The sequence below is a fragment of the Dermacentor andersoni genome, chromosome 4 (genome assembly GCF_023375885.2).
Source record: "Dermacentor andersoni chromosome 4, qqDerAnde1_hic_scaffold, whole genome shotgun sequence".
NCBI classification, from domain to species: Eukaryota; Metazoa; Arthropoda; class Arachnida; order Ixodida; family Ixodidae; genus Dermacentor; species Dermacentor andersoni.
The window spans coordinates 151215737-151232347 of record NC_092817.1 but is presented as its reverse complement, the minus strand read 5'-3'; the positions used below and the strand labels follow the sequence as shown (position 1 = coordinate 151232347).

Here is a 16611-nt window from a genome sequence, read left to right as displayed (position 1 = left end):
GCCTAGATTTTTTTTTCCAATTCATTACGCGTTAAGTGTTATCTTTGGGTTCACCCCTATTTCATGTATAACTGGTGACTTGCATGTTCTTCACTGCTAGTATCATGTTAATTATCTGTCATGTGAAAACATGCATTTATGTTCCTAAACTCAGCTTTCTTATATTGCCATCCTTGGGCAATTGTTCGTTTTTTCTTTTTCAATTAACTGTTCTGCCTAGATGCATACTGATATACATGTATACTGTATCACCCAACTGCCACGCTCTCAAATGAGAGTAGCAGTATTGTAAAACATATATATATATATATATATATATACGGCGACTTGAGAAAGTCGAGCTGCTGCTGCTAAGCGGAAAAAACAAAATCATCAGAAATAAAAATTATGTGGCGTCAGAAATCACGATTGCTTTGTTCATTTTAACGACTACGTGGTAACTTATTGATGGGAAAGCATCAAATGGCCCATTGAGCGCAGAATCCGGCGTCAGTAGCAGCGAAACGACACCAAAATTACTACTGGCGGCGACGCCACGTCGCAAGCGCGCTTCGACGGAGCAGAGCAGGCGAAACAGAACCCCTGCCGCCATGATGACGCGCGAGATGTTGGTTAAGGGGAGAGGGCTTTCGGAAGCCGGCGCACGGTCTGTAAGAACCCCTGTTAAACATTATGCAATGAAAGAACAAACGCTTTTTAACCATTCGCAGCCAAAGAATAAAGTGCCCAACCTTCAAACGTTCGCCTATTCGCACATTGAGGATCATCGTCAGTGATTTTTGCACAATTGATCTTTTAGTATTAATGATGAGCTTTCATAAAAGGGGGCGATGTTCAAGCACGTACCCCGGATTTATTTCTTGGGGGGGGGGGGGGGCAAGTCAAGGTAACTTCTCCATGCAAATGAAGGGGGGAGAGGTACATTTACCAGTACAAATGTGAATAATGCCCACAAATCGCCATAAAGAAGCGTAAACCCGCCAAATAGAATTGAAATAAGGAGTATCGCACAGGTACGCCTGTGAGGTACCCCTCTCCTTTAATTGGCAAACAAGGAACCATATCAAATGGAGTCGCGCAGAAAAGAAGCGCAGGAAGAATACTGCCAAGAACAAGTAAACAAGCGAAATTGTAAAATAAAGATTGCTAGTAGCATTTTTAAATTAGCTGTGGAAGAAGTATAGAGAAATATATATTTGCACAACAACCACAGGTTCTTTTGGATCCCTCATTTACTGCTCTTCCAAGTTAAGTGGCAAAGTCAACTCAAGTTATTTGGGAAGTTGCGAAAAAATGCGCGCCCACTAGTACCGTACAACCGTGTAGAGCGCAGGATGCTGTGGCTCTAGACGTACTGCGCTCACCGCGAAAGGTTAGAAAGACACCCACTTTACTACAGCAGAGAAGTGGCTACGCCAGGCGGCTCGACTGCTATGGTAAATGTAGAAGCGCCTTTCAAAGCGCACGGAATTATTCTCAACTTCCGGCGGCGTTTCTCTATTTCTTTTTAAATAAAAATATGTTGATCCGTAAATATTTTCACAATTAAACAACGGCTAAATTTGTGAATTTTCATTTTTCCTTCCTGTTTGGCTGTTGCCTTGGCTCTCTGACTTAGTAGATGGCTTAATTTTTCAACTCCTTGCAACTCTTGTTTCCAGTTGCCAATATTGCACGAAAAATGCTGTATAATTAGGGAAAACCCAGACGAGGTAACGGTTGACAGTCATATTGCTTATGGGTTTAACGCTTATTGCAGCGTCTGATAAAAGACGCTGCTTCGCATTATCTTATTTTCCACCTTATCTAACCTATATCCTGGATATATGCTTCCGAGGATCTGCCAGCGTCGCGGCGAGCCGTCACTCGAGGAAATAATTAGGCAAAAGGAAAAGTTAGAGGCAACTGGCGTTTTCTCCGGCCGCAACCCGTTCCACGAGCATACAGATCAGCTGACTACAAACCGCATCCCTTTCCTGGTCCCTGGATAAGTCTAAACAAAAGGAGGTTGAACTAATGCAGCAACAGCGATGCGCGTGATCGTTTAATACATGGTGACAACTGCATTGGAGTGAATCGCGCGGGCACCCAATCAATGAGAAAACTGGCCTTCACACCCAAGGAGATGCCGATAACTACCGCCAACCAAAAGGAGCGAAAAAAATAACTGTTCCACTCTGTGAAGATGAAATGGCAGCGAAAGCTGACGATAGTCACAGCTCTCAAACGAAATGCAAAGTGCTTCACCTCCGCCGCGGTTCGGCCAGAATACAGTGCAATATCGGGCCGACCCGCGGCGGAGGTGAAGACGCGTTAAGCACCCCCCATACGTGGACCGATCCCGAAGGTAGTACAATACGGGGCCCACCCGTGGAAGAGGTGAAGCAAGTGTTAAGCGCCTCCCATACGTAGATTCATTCCGAAGGTAGTGCACTGCCGGGAAAACCCGCAGCGGATGTGACGCAGGCGTTAATCGCTCCCCATACGTGGGCCCATCCCGAAGATCCTGAAGGGCACGGTACGGATTCCCGAGCCCACAGGTGTATGTGCCATTGAGCTTGGACCCTATGGGCACTATCACGAGGATCGGCCCACATCGTGATTTTTTTTTCCGTTGACGGACGCCGGGAAAACTACGGAAGGTTGGTCATATACAGCTTTCGCTGTAAAGGCAGCAAAATGTTGACCGCCGAATAGGTTGATTCGTCGGCACGATAAGAATGCGTGTGAGGAGTGGTGGCGTGGGTGGAGAAGAAGCCTGTGTGCCGGAAAGTCCTCAGGCGCAACCCCATGCGAATGCGCGAAAAGGAAGGAGAAAGGAAAGCGCACCATTGGCTGCGCGAGTAATGACATCGTTGCTCTTAGTCGTAGTCTAGCCATAGAGAAAGAAATTCAACAAGTGGGCATCCTCGGCGAAAACTGGCAACAGGAAACACGTCACGCCTAGTGTCAACCCCATCCGTTAGTTGACGCGAGCATCGGAAAAATGAATGTGAAATGAACTTAGAGACGACGTTTTATTTTTTTGTTCTTTCCCGCTAAAACTAAACAAATTTTGCGTATAAATTAACTTATACTTCACTACTTATTTCTCTTGCGTCGCCTAGCAACGAGCTAGCGGCACGCCAGACGCGCCATATGCATGCGTCATTCGCCAGACATGCTACCGAAGCTAGCGAGGCCGGCTGCGCATGTGAAGCCCGCCTGCTCAACGACCCGCCTCTTTTGGATGCAACCCGTTTGTCGGGCTGCCGGCATTTTCTTGCCTTCCATTTGCATTTCGACACGGCACCGCTGTACTACTGGACTACAGTAAGGTGAGGAATTTAGTTTGACAGTCTGCGAAGCTCTTCAAGCACATTTAGCCTTACTGCACAAAACAGAACCTATATAGTGACGCAGTTGTCGAAAAACAGCTCCGCCGTCCTGGCCTAGTTAAATTGAGTTAATTACTCGTACTGGGAAATGTTTGCGATGCTTTCTATGAGCCCAAGCACTATTATAACTTATTTAAGTAGTTTTTGGGCACGCTAGCCGCACCTGGCTTTGTGACGAAAAGCCCCTTGGCCGTGTGACGCAGTTTCGCGTGTACTGAATCTTGCCGGGACAAATTTTGGCGCTTTCTCTGACCCCAGACATTGTTGTAACTAATTTCCTTACTTATTGGGCTACTTTTCAAGCACAGTGACCGCGCCCGGCGTAGTGGCGCAGTTAGCGAAAAGCAGCTCGGCTGTGTGCCGCAGTTAGTTTCGCGTGTACTGAATCTTACTGGGAGAAGTTCGTGACGCATTCTCTGACCCCAAAAATTATTGTAAGTCATTTCGTAACTTTTTGGGATACTTTTGAGGCATGCGCGCCGTGCCTGGGGTTGTGAAGCTGTTAGCAGAAAAGCAAGCCGACCGTGGTGAGTTAGTTTTGCGTGTACTGAATTTTAGTGGGACAAGTTTCTGATGCCTTTTATGGCCCTGCAACAACATATACCTTATTTCGGTACTCACGCTTGTAGAAAACGCGACGAGCGATTGCCAAGAATCGTAACACGGGAATGTGTTCCTTGCACCGGCAAGACGCGTAAAAGATGACGCCGAGGAGCTCAAGAACTTGACATTTCTGTCTTTTGAGCAACTGAAAACAGGCCTTGCACCCAAAATTTTGTCTTGAGTGCGCCTATAGAAGGACTTCTGCGAGCGTGTAACATGGTCTGGCTGAGAGCCTGTGTTGTAGCCACCTCTGTGTACTTGGAGTACCATCGCGTCGACTGAGGCCAAGTTGTTTTGGAAACGCGCAGTCACCCGTGTATTTGTGATCTTAAAGTACAGGAAATAATGCCCCGGAAGGGAGGGATGCTTGAAAATCTGATGTTTTGTTCAGATTTGATGGCATTGTTTGGGGGTGTCTATTTGCTACGAAATGTATGAAATAGTGAATTTATCTGTGATGCCGCTCATTCACCACTTAACCACGTTTCGTCTCTACATACAATACTCCTCTTAGGTCAACATACCAAAATGATACATGCTTGTAATTTACTTTTTTTTTTCAGCTGATGACATCCGGTGGAGCTTCGTACGGCAACGACTGCTGCCTACCTGGTGCCACAACTTCGGATGAATGCACAAAAAGCCCGAAACGAGCATTTATATAAAGCAAAATAAACTTTGCATAATTTCAGAAGACGTCTCGCGTTTTCTTTATGAAAGTGCACGTGACGCAGATTCGGTGGAGGTTTGTAGAGGTCATTCGCAATCACTTTTACTAAATAATAAAACCATTCCGCTCCAAGGCCGCGCGTGGTTCAGCAGAAGAAGCGAAAAAAAAAAGAAAAATCAATGCCGCGCCGATCAGCGAAGCCGGCGTGGCGTGTACCCGCTGGCGTTCAAAACGCACTCGCCCAACACCTAGACCGGAAGGTGTTAATACCATCAGCTTGGGGCGCTACAGTCAATTCGGCCGCTGGGCTCTATGGGAGTGTCCGCTCTTGTTTAATCTCTTTCTATATGGCCGAGCGCGCGTGCAGCACTGCAGCAGAATCTCACCTGATCAAAAATGAGTAGGCCACGTGCCATACCTACTCCTGAGGAGCCCAGCTTTCGATCAGCAACGCCTCGAGCAGAACTGCGAACTAGCTCGTCTACGCCGTGCAGATGCTGCAGCCCGAGGTCAAGAACAAGCTCGTCCAGCCGGCGGCAAGCAGCAACTGCCTACCGAGGACCCGGCAGCCTATGAAGCTGTCGTTTAATGAACCGTCGGGTTTAACCCATCGATAAACACCGGGGCCGCGCGCTTCAGCTTCGACGCCTGACCATCAGTACGGAGTGCTTCCGCGGTGATTTTTCTTAAACAGCAATAGCGCTCGCTTCCTAATGGAGTTGCATGGGACACTTACGTCGATTCGTTAACAGCTCCGCGGGAGTATTAGATCTTGTGTTTTCTTTATTTAGGAGATACATATACAGTTGAACAGTACTCAGTGTATCTGTGTATGTGACAGCTCTGCTAAATTTTGATTTATTATGTTTACCGGTGAATGCGCCGGGCACGATGAAGTTTTGAAACACTATTGTGTGATCTGGTGGCGAGCGACGAAATTGGCTGGCTCACGTGAGCGAGAAGATATTTATGTTCAGCAGATAACATCGGATTACAATGACCGTGACATAACAACATACACGCTCCGGGTTTCGGCTTCACAGACACACACACAGCATCTGTCCCTTCTAGGTCCCTAGTTGCGAGACAACTGGCCGCTGTATAGCTATATGTGGCGTAGCAGCACAGGCGTTGAGGCGCAAGTATAGGAAGGGGTTCGGCGGGCAGCAGACTTCACATCCCACCCTCTTAAAATGACCTCCCCCTCTTTTTGATGTCGGTTCTCGTAGTCATCAAGCCACCTCGGCTGACGAACATGACGACGCGATCGACTGAAAGCATGAGGGTCCTCTTCTGAGGCGGTGCTTCGGGAGACGGGTTCTCTGTTGAAGCTATCTTGCACAGATTCAGTTGGCGGTGTAGGGGACACTTCTATGTCGCCATTCTTACTTTCTACATCGTCAAGTGGCGCGGTAGGAGGCGTTACTAATAGGCTCAAAAGGGCTTGGTCAATGTACGGGGGAAGAAGTCGCTTGATTTGGCTCAGTGGACAATTTTTTCGCCCCTTGGTGAGGTACTGGCACGGGGGGGGGGGGGGGGGGAGGAACGACGAGCCATGAAGCTGACGAGTGTCTTTTGGTTGGCAATCCTATACAGGCCCTCGAACGTAAGGTGAGCTTGAATGTGCCATGTGTGATGGGCTCTTGGCGCTTAATCCATATGTACTTGCCGACTTTGAACTTGGCTTTAGGATGCGAGTAATAGTAGCGACATTTTTTGTTACCGCTGGGATTGCGCCAATGTGTTTTGGGATTGTACACGACGTTTTGTGAGATCCAGTAACCTTGCCTCAAAGCTAGTTGTCGCTGGGTGGCGAAATCGCTCCGTGGGCAATTTAGGGATATACCCGCGCAGTAGTTAGAAGGACGAAATTACTAATATCGTGTTCATGGTGGTGTCCATGGCAAAGGCGGCTGCGACGAGTTTTCCTTCCCAAAGTGAAACGATCCAGCGCCACACATTTTGTTAAGCACTGAGACAAGATTTGCACTGCTTCGCTCTATGAGATCATCGATCGAGGCACGGTATGGAATGGAGAAGTGCAGCTGAATGCCATGAAATCTTGGGCAGCGCCTAAATTCATGGGAATTGAAAGCATCGCGATAATCTGACAAACAGTATCAAGGCACGCCGTAGCGACATAAAACTTAATGCAAGTATTGAACTGATTGCTTTGTGCTAGTTGTGGACATTGCACCAGGTTCTACGAAGTGCGTAGGAAAGTCGATTATATTCAAGGTATACCTATTGTTCTCTCCAATCGGCATTGCAAATTGATCAATTAGAACAGCATTAAATGAGACCTCCATCGTTAGCATAAACCACATCTCTCCCACATTCCTTGTTGTAGGGCGGTTGTAAACGGCATATCTGACGGCCCTGCACATATTAAAAGTGAAAGTGAAAGTTTATTTCTTTTCGACGATTAGAGGGCGCGAAGACTAGTGGCAAGAGTCTGACAAGGTCCTGCTCCCGCGTAGGACAGCTAGCATTGTGCACAAGAATTTCACGACAGTTTCATAATAAATTTGACCAGCATTGTAAAAAGCATGACGCAGCAAGTGAACATGCATGAATTTGTACATGAAAAATAACAACTAGAAAAGCATAGACAAGTTATCGCATGAGTGAGGCAAACGAAGATATGTAATCATTTTTTAGAAACATAATATATGTCTCTCACAAAACACATAATATTACAACGCTCCCAACGTGAGCGTAAGAAAAATTCATTTCAAAGGTAGTAAAATTAATAATGAGTATACCGACTAAATCATTATGTCATTCCATTTGTTCAAATAGGGGTTTTTTAATGATAGATATGAAATGCTTTTGGGGCAAGTAATATTCAGCCTCGAAAGGGAATCGACCCATTGCTGTGTTGAACTAGGTAGCTTAGTGTTAGCCTCAGAACATTGAAGGACGTGTCCGCCAGCATCACGCTCAAAGAGGCGTCGACACCAAAATTTTTCAAAGCCCGACCAGTGCCGTTTACAATGCGTAAAAGGGCTCTTGAGGAGCTGTAGTGCATGCAGCACGAAGGGATAATACGAACCGTGAGGGCTTCTATATCTCCTGCTCCTGTAGGCCGAGTGGCTAACCACAGCGATCGAGTGTGTATATGTGGTGATTTTAAGGTGACCATCAACCTTGCTACGATTTAAGAAAGCTACACGATTGATAGGATTGAATAACTGTTTGCCAGATCTAGTCGCGGCGTGAAATTCACGAAATTTGAAGAGATTTGCAGGTGGATCTGCATGAAGACTCGCAGGAACACGTCACAATTATAATGTTGAAGGGGCTCTTCCAGTTTACGAGGCCCCCGTTCGGTGTGGTATCGGTGCCTGCCTTGTTCCAGCGGAAATGTATAATTTGCTCGGCGGCCTGCCTCACGTCGCTGTCTATTTCGACAATATCTCGGTGACTGCTACCGGTGACGAAGACCACTGGAAAGAATGTAAGCGGGGTGTTCAAGCTCGTCCGGGAAACTGGCCTGTGGCTCAAGTTAGACAAACGCGAGTTCATTACGGAGCGCGCAGAGTACTTGGGCCACATTATTTCGACGCAAGGTTTGCACCCAAGCCCGGAAAACGTTGAAGCAGTTAGTTTGGCACCGATACCACGTGATGTCAACGCATCCAACGTTACATAGATAAACCTTTACCGCAAGTTCGTTCCTGATCTGGCCTGATCTGATCTGGATCCTGATCTAGTTCATTTTGATCCGGGGAAATGTAGAGTGTTGGTTACGGACGCGTCTCCATATGGTTCTGAAGGAGTTCTTGCCCAGCGGGAGTCTTCAGGTGAAGAGAGACCGATAACATTTGCGATTTGGAGCTTAGTGACGGCGGAGCGAAACTACAGCCAGTTGTAAAAGTGGCCTTTGCCGTTGTGTTTGGTAGGACGTAGTTCAAGGCGGACCTACGAGGTCGTCATTTTGAAGTCACAACTGGTCATAAACCACTACTGGGCCTGCTCAGGGAAAACAGACCAATTCCCAAGTCGCACTCGACACGAATGCTGCGCTGGACCATTTTCCTGTCGGGCTACAACTACACATTGAAGTACAAGCCTGGTGGCTAGATTCGCCATGAACATGGACTGAGTCGTCTTCCGATTCCTATGGCTGAATGTCTGGTAGAGTGGCTAGCCGAAGTACTTATGCTCCAGGGACTATAGCCAAGACTTGTCGACTTATGCTCTGATAACCAAGAGTTGTCGGTTGATGGATCAGCGACCACAAGCCGAGACCCGTGCTTGTCAAAACCTCCGTTGTATTGTGGGCTGGAAAAAGCATTCCTCAGGGAGAGATTTGGATGCTGTTATTAGGTCGCTACGAAAAATTGAGTGTTCAGAGCGACTGCATCTTGCTTGGAAATCGAGTCGTCATCCCCGCGTTGTTTCAAGCTGAAGTACTGCGGCTATTACATGAGGGATATCCGGGAATTTAGGAAATGAAAGCTGCTTCAAGGAGCCACGTCTGGTGCCCAGCAGTGGATGGCGATGTTACGGCAGAAGTGCAGGCGTGCCGCACTTGCTGAGAGAATCAGTTAGCCCAGAAACTAGCACCCGTCAGGCTGTGGCCATTTCCGGAGAGGCCATGGTCTCGGCTACATGTAGATTTTGCCGGACCTTTGAGGGTCAGCTACTTATCTATAGCTGTCGACGCATATTCAAAATGGATTGAGCTGTTCCCAGTGTCAAAGCCATAAGCACCAGCTACCATTCACTGTCTAGGGATGACGTTGGCCGCACAAGACCTCCCAGATATGTGATTGTCTCTGATAATGGACAGGCATTTGCCAGTGATGAATACAGGAATTTCCTTGCAGATGAATGGTGTTCAGCGTACACTCGTTCCCCCGCACCTCTCAGCGTTAACGTAGTGGTGGAGCGAGTGGTACAGACAATCAAGCAAAAGATCAAGAAAGCATAGTCCGGTGACCTACACACACAGATCGCAAGAATACTGCTGCCCTACCGAACAACACCACACGAGGTGACGGGCTCTTGCCCGACTGAACTTCTCATGGGCCGGAAGTTGAAAACAGCGCTGGACTTGCTCTGACCGGATTTGCGAACGACAGTACTTTCCAAACTGCTGGACCAAAGCATCCAAAAAAATACAAATTCCGCCAGTCCTGTGGTGATAACAGCTGCAGCAACCGTATAGGCCCGCAATTTGAGGCCTGGTCCTTCCTGGGTACCAGCTACAGTACAGCCTGACCAGGGATTGGCGATGATGTTAGGGCTGCCGGAAAGTCGTCAATGGATCGGACACCACGACCACGTACGCGTAGTGCCACAACAGCTTGAGGCGCCGAAGACGCCCGAGCCTGTGTATGTGTCAATTCTGCACAACGTAGTACTGTATCAGCTGACAATAATTCAGATTATGCTTCCTCTACTGATACTTCGCACACGCCACTTATTCATACCAGCTATGCTCAAGCTACCAGTGCTGCGGACGACGAACGTAGCGACGCTCAGTCATCGAGTCACACTGCGTACCGCGATGCGGTTTCGAGACTGCTAGGACACACACAGGTTCATGATCACCTGCGCCGCAGCACTCGAGTACGACAGCCTATTGTGCGATACAGGCCCCTGTGAACATGCAATAAACTTTCTCGTGCGGACAAGCTTTGATTTGTGCTCCCTTGACGATAATACTTCGATAAAGGGGTAAGAAAGATGTTATATTCGTTGTAATCTGCCGGGCCGGAGGTAACGTGCTCTGGCCAGACCGGCCAGCACGCACTTGCACACCGAGCCTTGTGCGTGTCTTGTATCACGGTCGTACATAACAGTAGATATTTTCGCATCCCTTTGCTGAGGGCTTGGAGCCTGCTTTACCTCCGCTGCGGTTTGGCCCGGTATTGACGACCTCCGGGGTCGACCCGGAGGTCGTCAGTTTTAGTTTTAACCTGCCTCGTTTATTCCGCTGTTTAGATACTGGTAAGGCACCCAGTGACTGCATTCTACATGCTTTGCCATTCATATCAAGATTAAGGATAGCCAGGCCTCTCGCGCGAGACGGATGAGCAATTGTTCTCTCTTTGGGCGAAAATATAGGGGCCCTTCACGGAGAAACGTGTGGCGCCTGAATACATCAAAGAAGCGCAGTGGATTGTTCTAGCGGCCGGGTTACGTCCGAAGAAATGCCCTTGGCAACAAAAACACGCCATTCTGCAAGTAGGCTGCACCAGGTCCACAGCGCATCATAGCCGGAGCGCAACGCTTTCTGATTTTCTAGAATACTTAGGTGAAAGAGCGGGCCAATTTTCCACGTGGTTCTAGCGATGGCGTTTTCTACATTTCGTTTTGATGAATACAGCATCGCTCAAATAGAAGAAATCCTTGAACAAAGAGATAGGAGCGGCTTTCACGCTTATTATGAGGTAAGCATGGGTTCCATTTCTGAGAGCTTTCGTGAAAATTAAGTTTGTAGGTTGAAATATATTGTTTCTCACTCTAAAGAGCTGTGTAAGAGCTTGCAGCAGGGAACGCAAGAACTTAATCTTACCTTTGCATGATCCACACTGCGTATGCACGGGAGTGTCACATCACAATACTAGGTATAACCATCAGAAATACGAAGATGAATAGGGGGAAATGCTCGCGAGCAAGTCTCCGTACACAAGGTTCCTAGGGAGCCCGTACGGGTGCTATGTGTTCATGATCTGCTTCGTTGGTGGTCAGATCACCCTGCTACTCGGCAGTATTACGCACGGGTAAGTCTGAGGACGCTACAAAAATATCGTTCCCGTTCCAACAGTAATGACCTTTTCTGGTCCTGAGGTGGAGATCTCAAACCATAAAATGGGGCCAGTGGCACTACTACCTAACACTAACCAAGCCACGTACGATGTGCTGATCCCAGTATTCAACGCTCGAAGTACGCATTTCCTATTATTCTCTAAGTGAAAGCTGATGAAGAATGACACGGGAGCAGGTTGCCTGACGAAAGCTTACTGCGGGAAGTCATGCAGCTATTCACTTTTCTTCTTCTTTTTTCTTGCCACAGATTCAGTGCTGACGCACGTGACCGGCGCTTTGCGTATGGACACATGGCAGTGCCCGTTGATATGGATGTCGGCCATTTCGAAGCTATCAAGTTCTTTTCCTGCAGAGTCTAGTCCATTCTGTCGCAATGCTATTTATCTTGAGATTGTGCAATGATTATTCAAAGGCAAAATATTGATGAAAATTGGACGCAGTTTCCGAAATATATGCTCGATCTTTCGTCACTCTAGGCTTAGCGAGGAACGGTGAGCTGCCTATAGGTGTTCTTCACCCCGCGACGTCAAGGTGATGCGGTAGGGCTGTCGTCAGTAGTGACGTCATTAGAAACAAGATTTGGCATGTATCTGCTGCAGCCTTAAATGCGGAGACCGCTCAGCCCATCCTAATGGAATGCAAAGGCATTCAGCTAGTGAAACCCGTAGGTACACTATCCAGGAGCGCTTAGATTTAAAGCGGAGGAGAGCATGAACCGCTCAGCAGCCGAGATGGCCGAGATAAGCAAGATACATTTAGAGTGTTGGTAAAAGAAAAAGCAGAGAAAAGAGTGATACGACCGGATGTGTTACAGGCTCAGGCAGTGGTATAAGGTGGATAGGCAGGTTTTGAGGAAGATAAGAAGGGTTAAGCTGATGCATACGAAAATGTTAGAATGAAGAACATGTATAGCATGCCTAATTAGCTCAAGCAGGCTAGGCGTGTATTTTTCACCACCACGTTCTAAAGGAGCCGCGAATAAGTCATCATCGTCGTCACTTGGCCGGGGTAGGCACGCCGCAGGCTCTGCCCGTGTATAGTTGCCGCGCGTTTTCGCGCAGGCGTGTACGATTAGCAATGTTGCACGAAAGGAAACGGAATAACCTAACGATCTGCGTTGTGGTGGGTTGCGCCGAAGGACACGAGAGGATTAAGCGGTTATCGGCTGATCAAAAACACTGCAAGGAATGGACCACTGCAGTAAATGCGAATGCTGGGTTCCGACAATGACTATTTGGTTGTGTGCTGAAATGGCGTCGCCGTTACGCTTCTGTGCTGTTTAGCGGTTGGCGTGAAGTGCTTTATATATAAAAAAAGAACGTGTTAAGACTTGTGAAAAATACGCTAAAGGCAAATATTAAACGGACGTGTACTGTTAAATTAGCAATAAAAGAACCTCCCAACGCTTGTTTCGTGTCAATAAAAGACAGTTAAAGAGAAAATCGCGTCTGAGGGGTCCGCATACCTTTAGCGTAATTCAAGTCACCCGCCCTCTGGCGGGGCAGTGGTGGTGACGTGGCATACGTCGTCATCGCCCTTTACTGCCGTCGGTAAGTAATATGGCGCTCGAGACACTGCGCTGTGGTCTTTGTGCAAAACGCGAGCACGCAGCCATGGAGAAACTGAGTAAAGGCGGAGCGTTGAATTCTCCGCTGCAGCTTCTTTCGGTGAAGATGGCGTGGATCGTTCGGGCATCCGCGACATCACATGGACGTAAACTTCTCTGGTACTTTCAGTTCGTGTGAGTTTCGTGAGGCAGCAAAACCAGCGCACCGCTACGCGGTATAGAAACTACCGAAAATCGAAAGCGCGGGCGCCGCAGAGACGAGCGAACACGAAACATTTCCACCAACGGCGTCGTTGTCAATGGTAACGTTAATGAGCTCTTTTTTTAAAGATCGAATAGAACTTTACAAGCAGCACTTCTTACCGTCTTGTTATGCAATGCAATGATCTTTTTATTACGAGAAGTTGAGTGCTAGAGACCGAACTATAATGAGGAGTGCCTCCGTCTTCGGGCTATAGTACTTGAATGCAACGGTTGAGTCGCAAATAGTGTCCTGCATCAACCTCGATTTCTCTATTGCTAAAATATTATTCGCGATAATGCGGACGCCTTAGACGTTCTCGAGCATTAATCTTCATAATTCGCTTGACTTAAAATGTGCCTTTAGTATCGCGGTTTTAGATTGTCATTGTAGCTCTGAAAGCACCCTGGGCCAGGTCAATTAGCCTTAAATGCAGACGGAGGTGGGCTTGCGCACCTCACGTTCAGTTGTGGTTATGCCACTGGCGTCGCGTCGTCATCGTCCTATCAGTGTCATAATTGTGGCATGCTTATCTAATTGTCATCATGGTTTCATCGTCACGACACCTTCGTCATATCATCATCATTCCTGCATCATTATTCCGTTGTCCTCATGTCGTCTTCATCATACCATTGCCGTCATTGCAGCGTCGTCATCCCATTCTCGTCATGCTTGCGTCGTCACATTGTCGTTATACTGGCGCCGTCGTACCCTCGACAACATTCCTTCGTCGTTAATAATGACGTAATGTCATTTTCTTTATGCCTCGCTCTTTATTCATCATCATCATCATCATGAAATCACATCACAATCGCAATTAGTAATAGTTCCAGTGTTTTGATGCTACTGTCGTCATGCCATCCTCTTCATGCGCGGCATACACGCGCCAATGGTTTACACTCTTAGACAAAGGCACACCCTTTGGGGTGTATATCTGCCGCACAACGATAATCGTCATCTGCCTTGCTTGCGTTTCCTTCTTGAAAACGCCGCGCCAGCTAGTTTCCTGTTGGGAATGCTATGTCATGCTGATAACGCGCATGCCGTTCGTTACTGGGAAGTACCGGGCTCGCAGCGTTGAAGAAAGGAAATGCGAACAAGAGAGATGACCTTTATGGTTGTGCGGCAAGATACAACCAAAGGGTGCAATTTTGTTTTACAGTCTATGTCTAGCTATGGTGGGTTCCCGGTGAAAATGCGCCCGACTTTGTCGTGTGTTTTATAGGCTGCAAGCTAATCAAGTACAGCGTTCTTAGCGAACACTGCTAAAAAAACTAGCAAGCTTGTATTACCGGCAGGATCGCCACACAAGTTCCAGCAAACCTGTTTGTTTTAGCAGTTGCAGTATAAATTTTAGTTGCTTGAAATTAAACCGCATACTTTAAAACGTTCCCGTATAGGACCAGCCCGTATGAAACCTTGCCAGCATCTACTGTCTTCGGGTACTTGGTGACGAAATTTTTCAAATGCAGTATTTATTCCACACGCATTTTACTTTGCTAGAACATTGGCCATACAATTTGCAGCATTTTGACTGAATATGCCATTGTTCACGTTTGTAGCTTCCACAGGGCAGCAGGATAAGTTCCGCTTTGTTTCTAAAACACAGTTACAATGCTTCGGATAGCCTGCATACGTGACCTGCACTTTCGACTGTATTTACGAATTACCTGAAGCCTGGCTTAATTTCTAAACTAATATAAAAAGTGTCTTTGTAGTTCATCGAGGACAGCGGGCAGACCTACAAAGAATCTCTAATAACACAATAAATAGAAGAAAAAGAAGGTTAGTATCTATTTGCAATCCTTCCGATCAGGTAAGTAACGTTGTCGTTTCGTCACACGGGGCAATGAACATGGCCAATCTTTTTAGTAAACATAGACTCCTTCTAAAATAGAGTTATCGCGCGTTGATTTGCAAGTTGAGCTAACAAGGGGTATTATGACGTTTTTGAGTACTTTAATATTTCGTGCGCTAGTAAAACACTGCTAGCGTAACGCAGTGCTTGCACACTGAATTGATTACAAAAGCCGCAATAAACTGACGCACATTCAACTTTGCCAAACACAAACACAGTACCTTGTTTAGTTCACCGAAGACACCAGGTGAACGTCGTACATTATATGAAAATAACGAAAAAACTGGGGGCTGAAGAATTATTCATACCGCTCCTAATTCGTTCAGTAACATAAAACTTTCGCGACACGCTGACACTTAAGATGCCCCCCATTTCTTTTAAATATAGATATTGTGTAACGCAAAGCTTTTCGGGACATTGGGAAACAGAGCTGATAACGGCAGCGTGACACATGCGAACAGTAGTTTTAGAACTTCTTTGCAAAAACTATTTGAGCGACACGCATTTAACTTCGAACGTACAGTGGCCATAGGGCGCCACCCAGTTTCGCTAAGTGTGATGCTGGTGGCCTATATAGGTTGCCCAGCTAACTTTAGCCAGAACCCCGTAGGTGCGTCTCCTTCAACAGGCGTTTGGTGTCCAAACCAAGCACCCGCGGGTTGGACCCTCCCGCGCATAGCCGTGCGTGGCTTAGCCGTGTCTGGGGAAAGGGGGATCCTGGGGGTTGAGCCGGTGCCGGGTTTTTGGAACTTTAAGGCCCCCCGGAGGAGGCAACACACTTGTTCGGCCCCTGCTTCACATAGACGACAGCTCCAGACTGAGCCACGTGGAGGAAATCGGCAGTCGCCTTTTCCTGTCCCCCTCTTCAATATGTTGCTTTCTCTGTCGCTGTTTCTTCTTTCCTGTCTTCTTATCACTTCTTATCACTTTTTCTCACTACCGAATTTCTGGGCGGCAAAGGTTAACCTTGTGTGGGTGGCCAACCTTGGGTACACAATATTTGGTTATAGCAGTAACGTACAGCTGGTAGGTACTTACAGGACGTGTTTTACACTTTGTGGGGCGTCCCCTTGTTGGGCGCCATGGTGGGCGGGTGGCGTTGCTGACGAACACTGGACACTCCTTATGGATCATTCCTTTCCAAGACTCCCTGATTGTTCTCAAAAACGAGGGGGCAGCGAAGTAATTCAATTTTATGGCCACCACGGAGAAAAGTATCCCGAGTACTCTGAAAAACCAGAAAACACCGCGAGAGTGATCTCGCCTTTCCTTGCCGCGAAACGTCCAAGTGATGCCATAGGCACAGGTTATAAAGCTACGCAGCTAGCTAGTGGTGACCTTCTTTTGCAACTGCACGATAAAAAACAGCACGAAAAGCTACAGAACGTTTTCTCTTTTCGGGACATTCCAGTTACCGTGACTCCACACAGAACTATGGACACCATCCGCGGCGTTATTCGTGAAGACGACCCGATGGAGCTGACAGAGAGCAAGCTTTTGGAAGGTTGCAAA

The 16611-nt window shown here is 47.3% G+C and overlaps 1 protein-coding gene across 3 annotated transcripts in view; it reads left to right on the top strand.

Annotated features, from left to right (window-relative positions):
* The first annotated feature begins 10791 nt into the window (after positions 1–10791).
* Positions 10792–16611, top strand: part of LOC126537762 (uncharacterized) — a 32121-nt gene continuing 26301 nt past the window's right edge. For 2 of the 3 annotated variants that reach the window (XM_072287545.1, XM_055074552.2), the window contains exon 1: positions 10792–11054. In XM_072287545.1, the coding sequence (XP_072143646.1) occupies positions 10956–11054 (99 nt within the window). In that variant the 5' untranslated portion in view covers positions 10792–10955. The remainder of the gene's footprint in view (positions 11055–16611) is intronic. The other variant, XM_072287544.1, reaches the window with a different exon arrangement.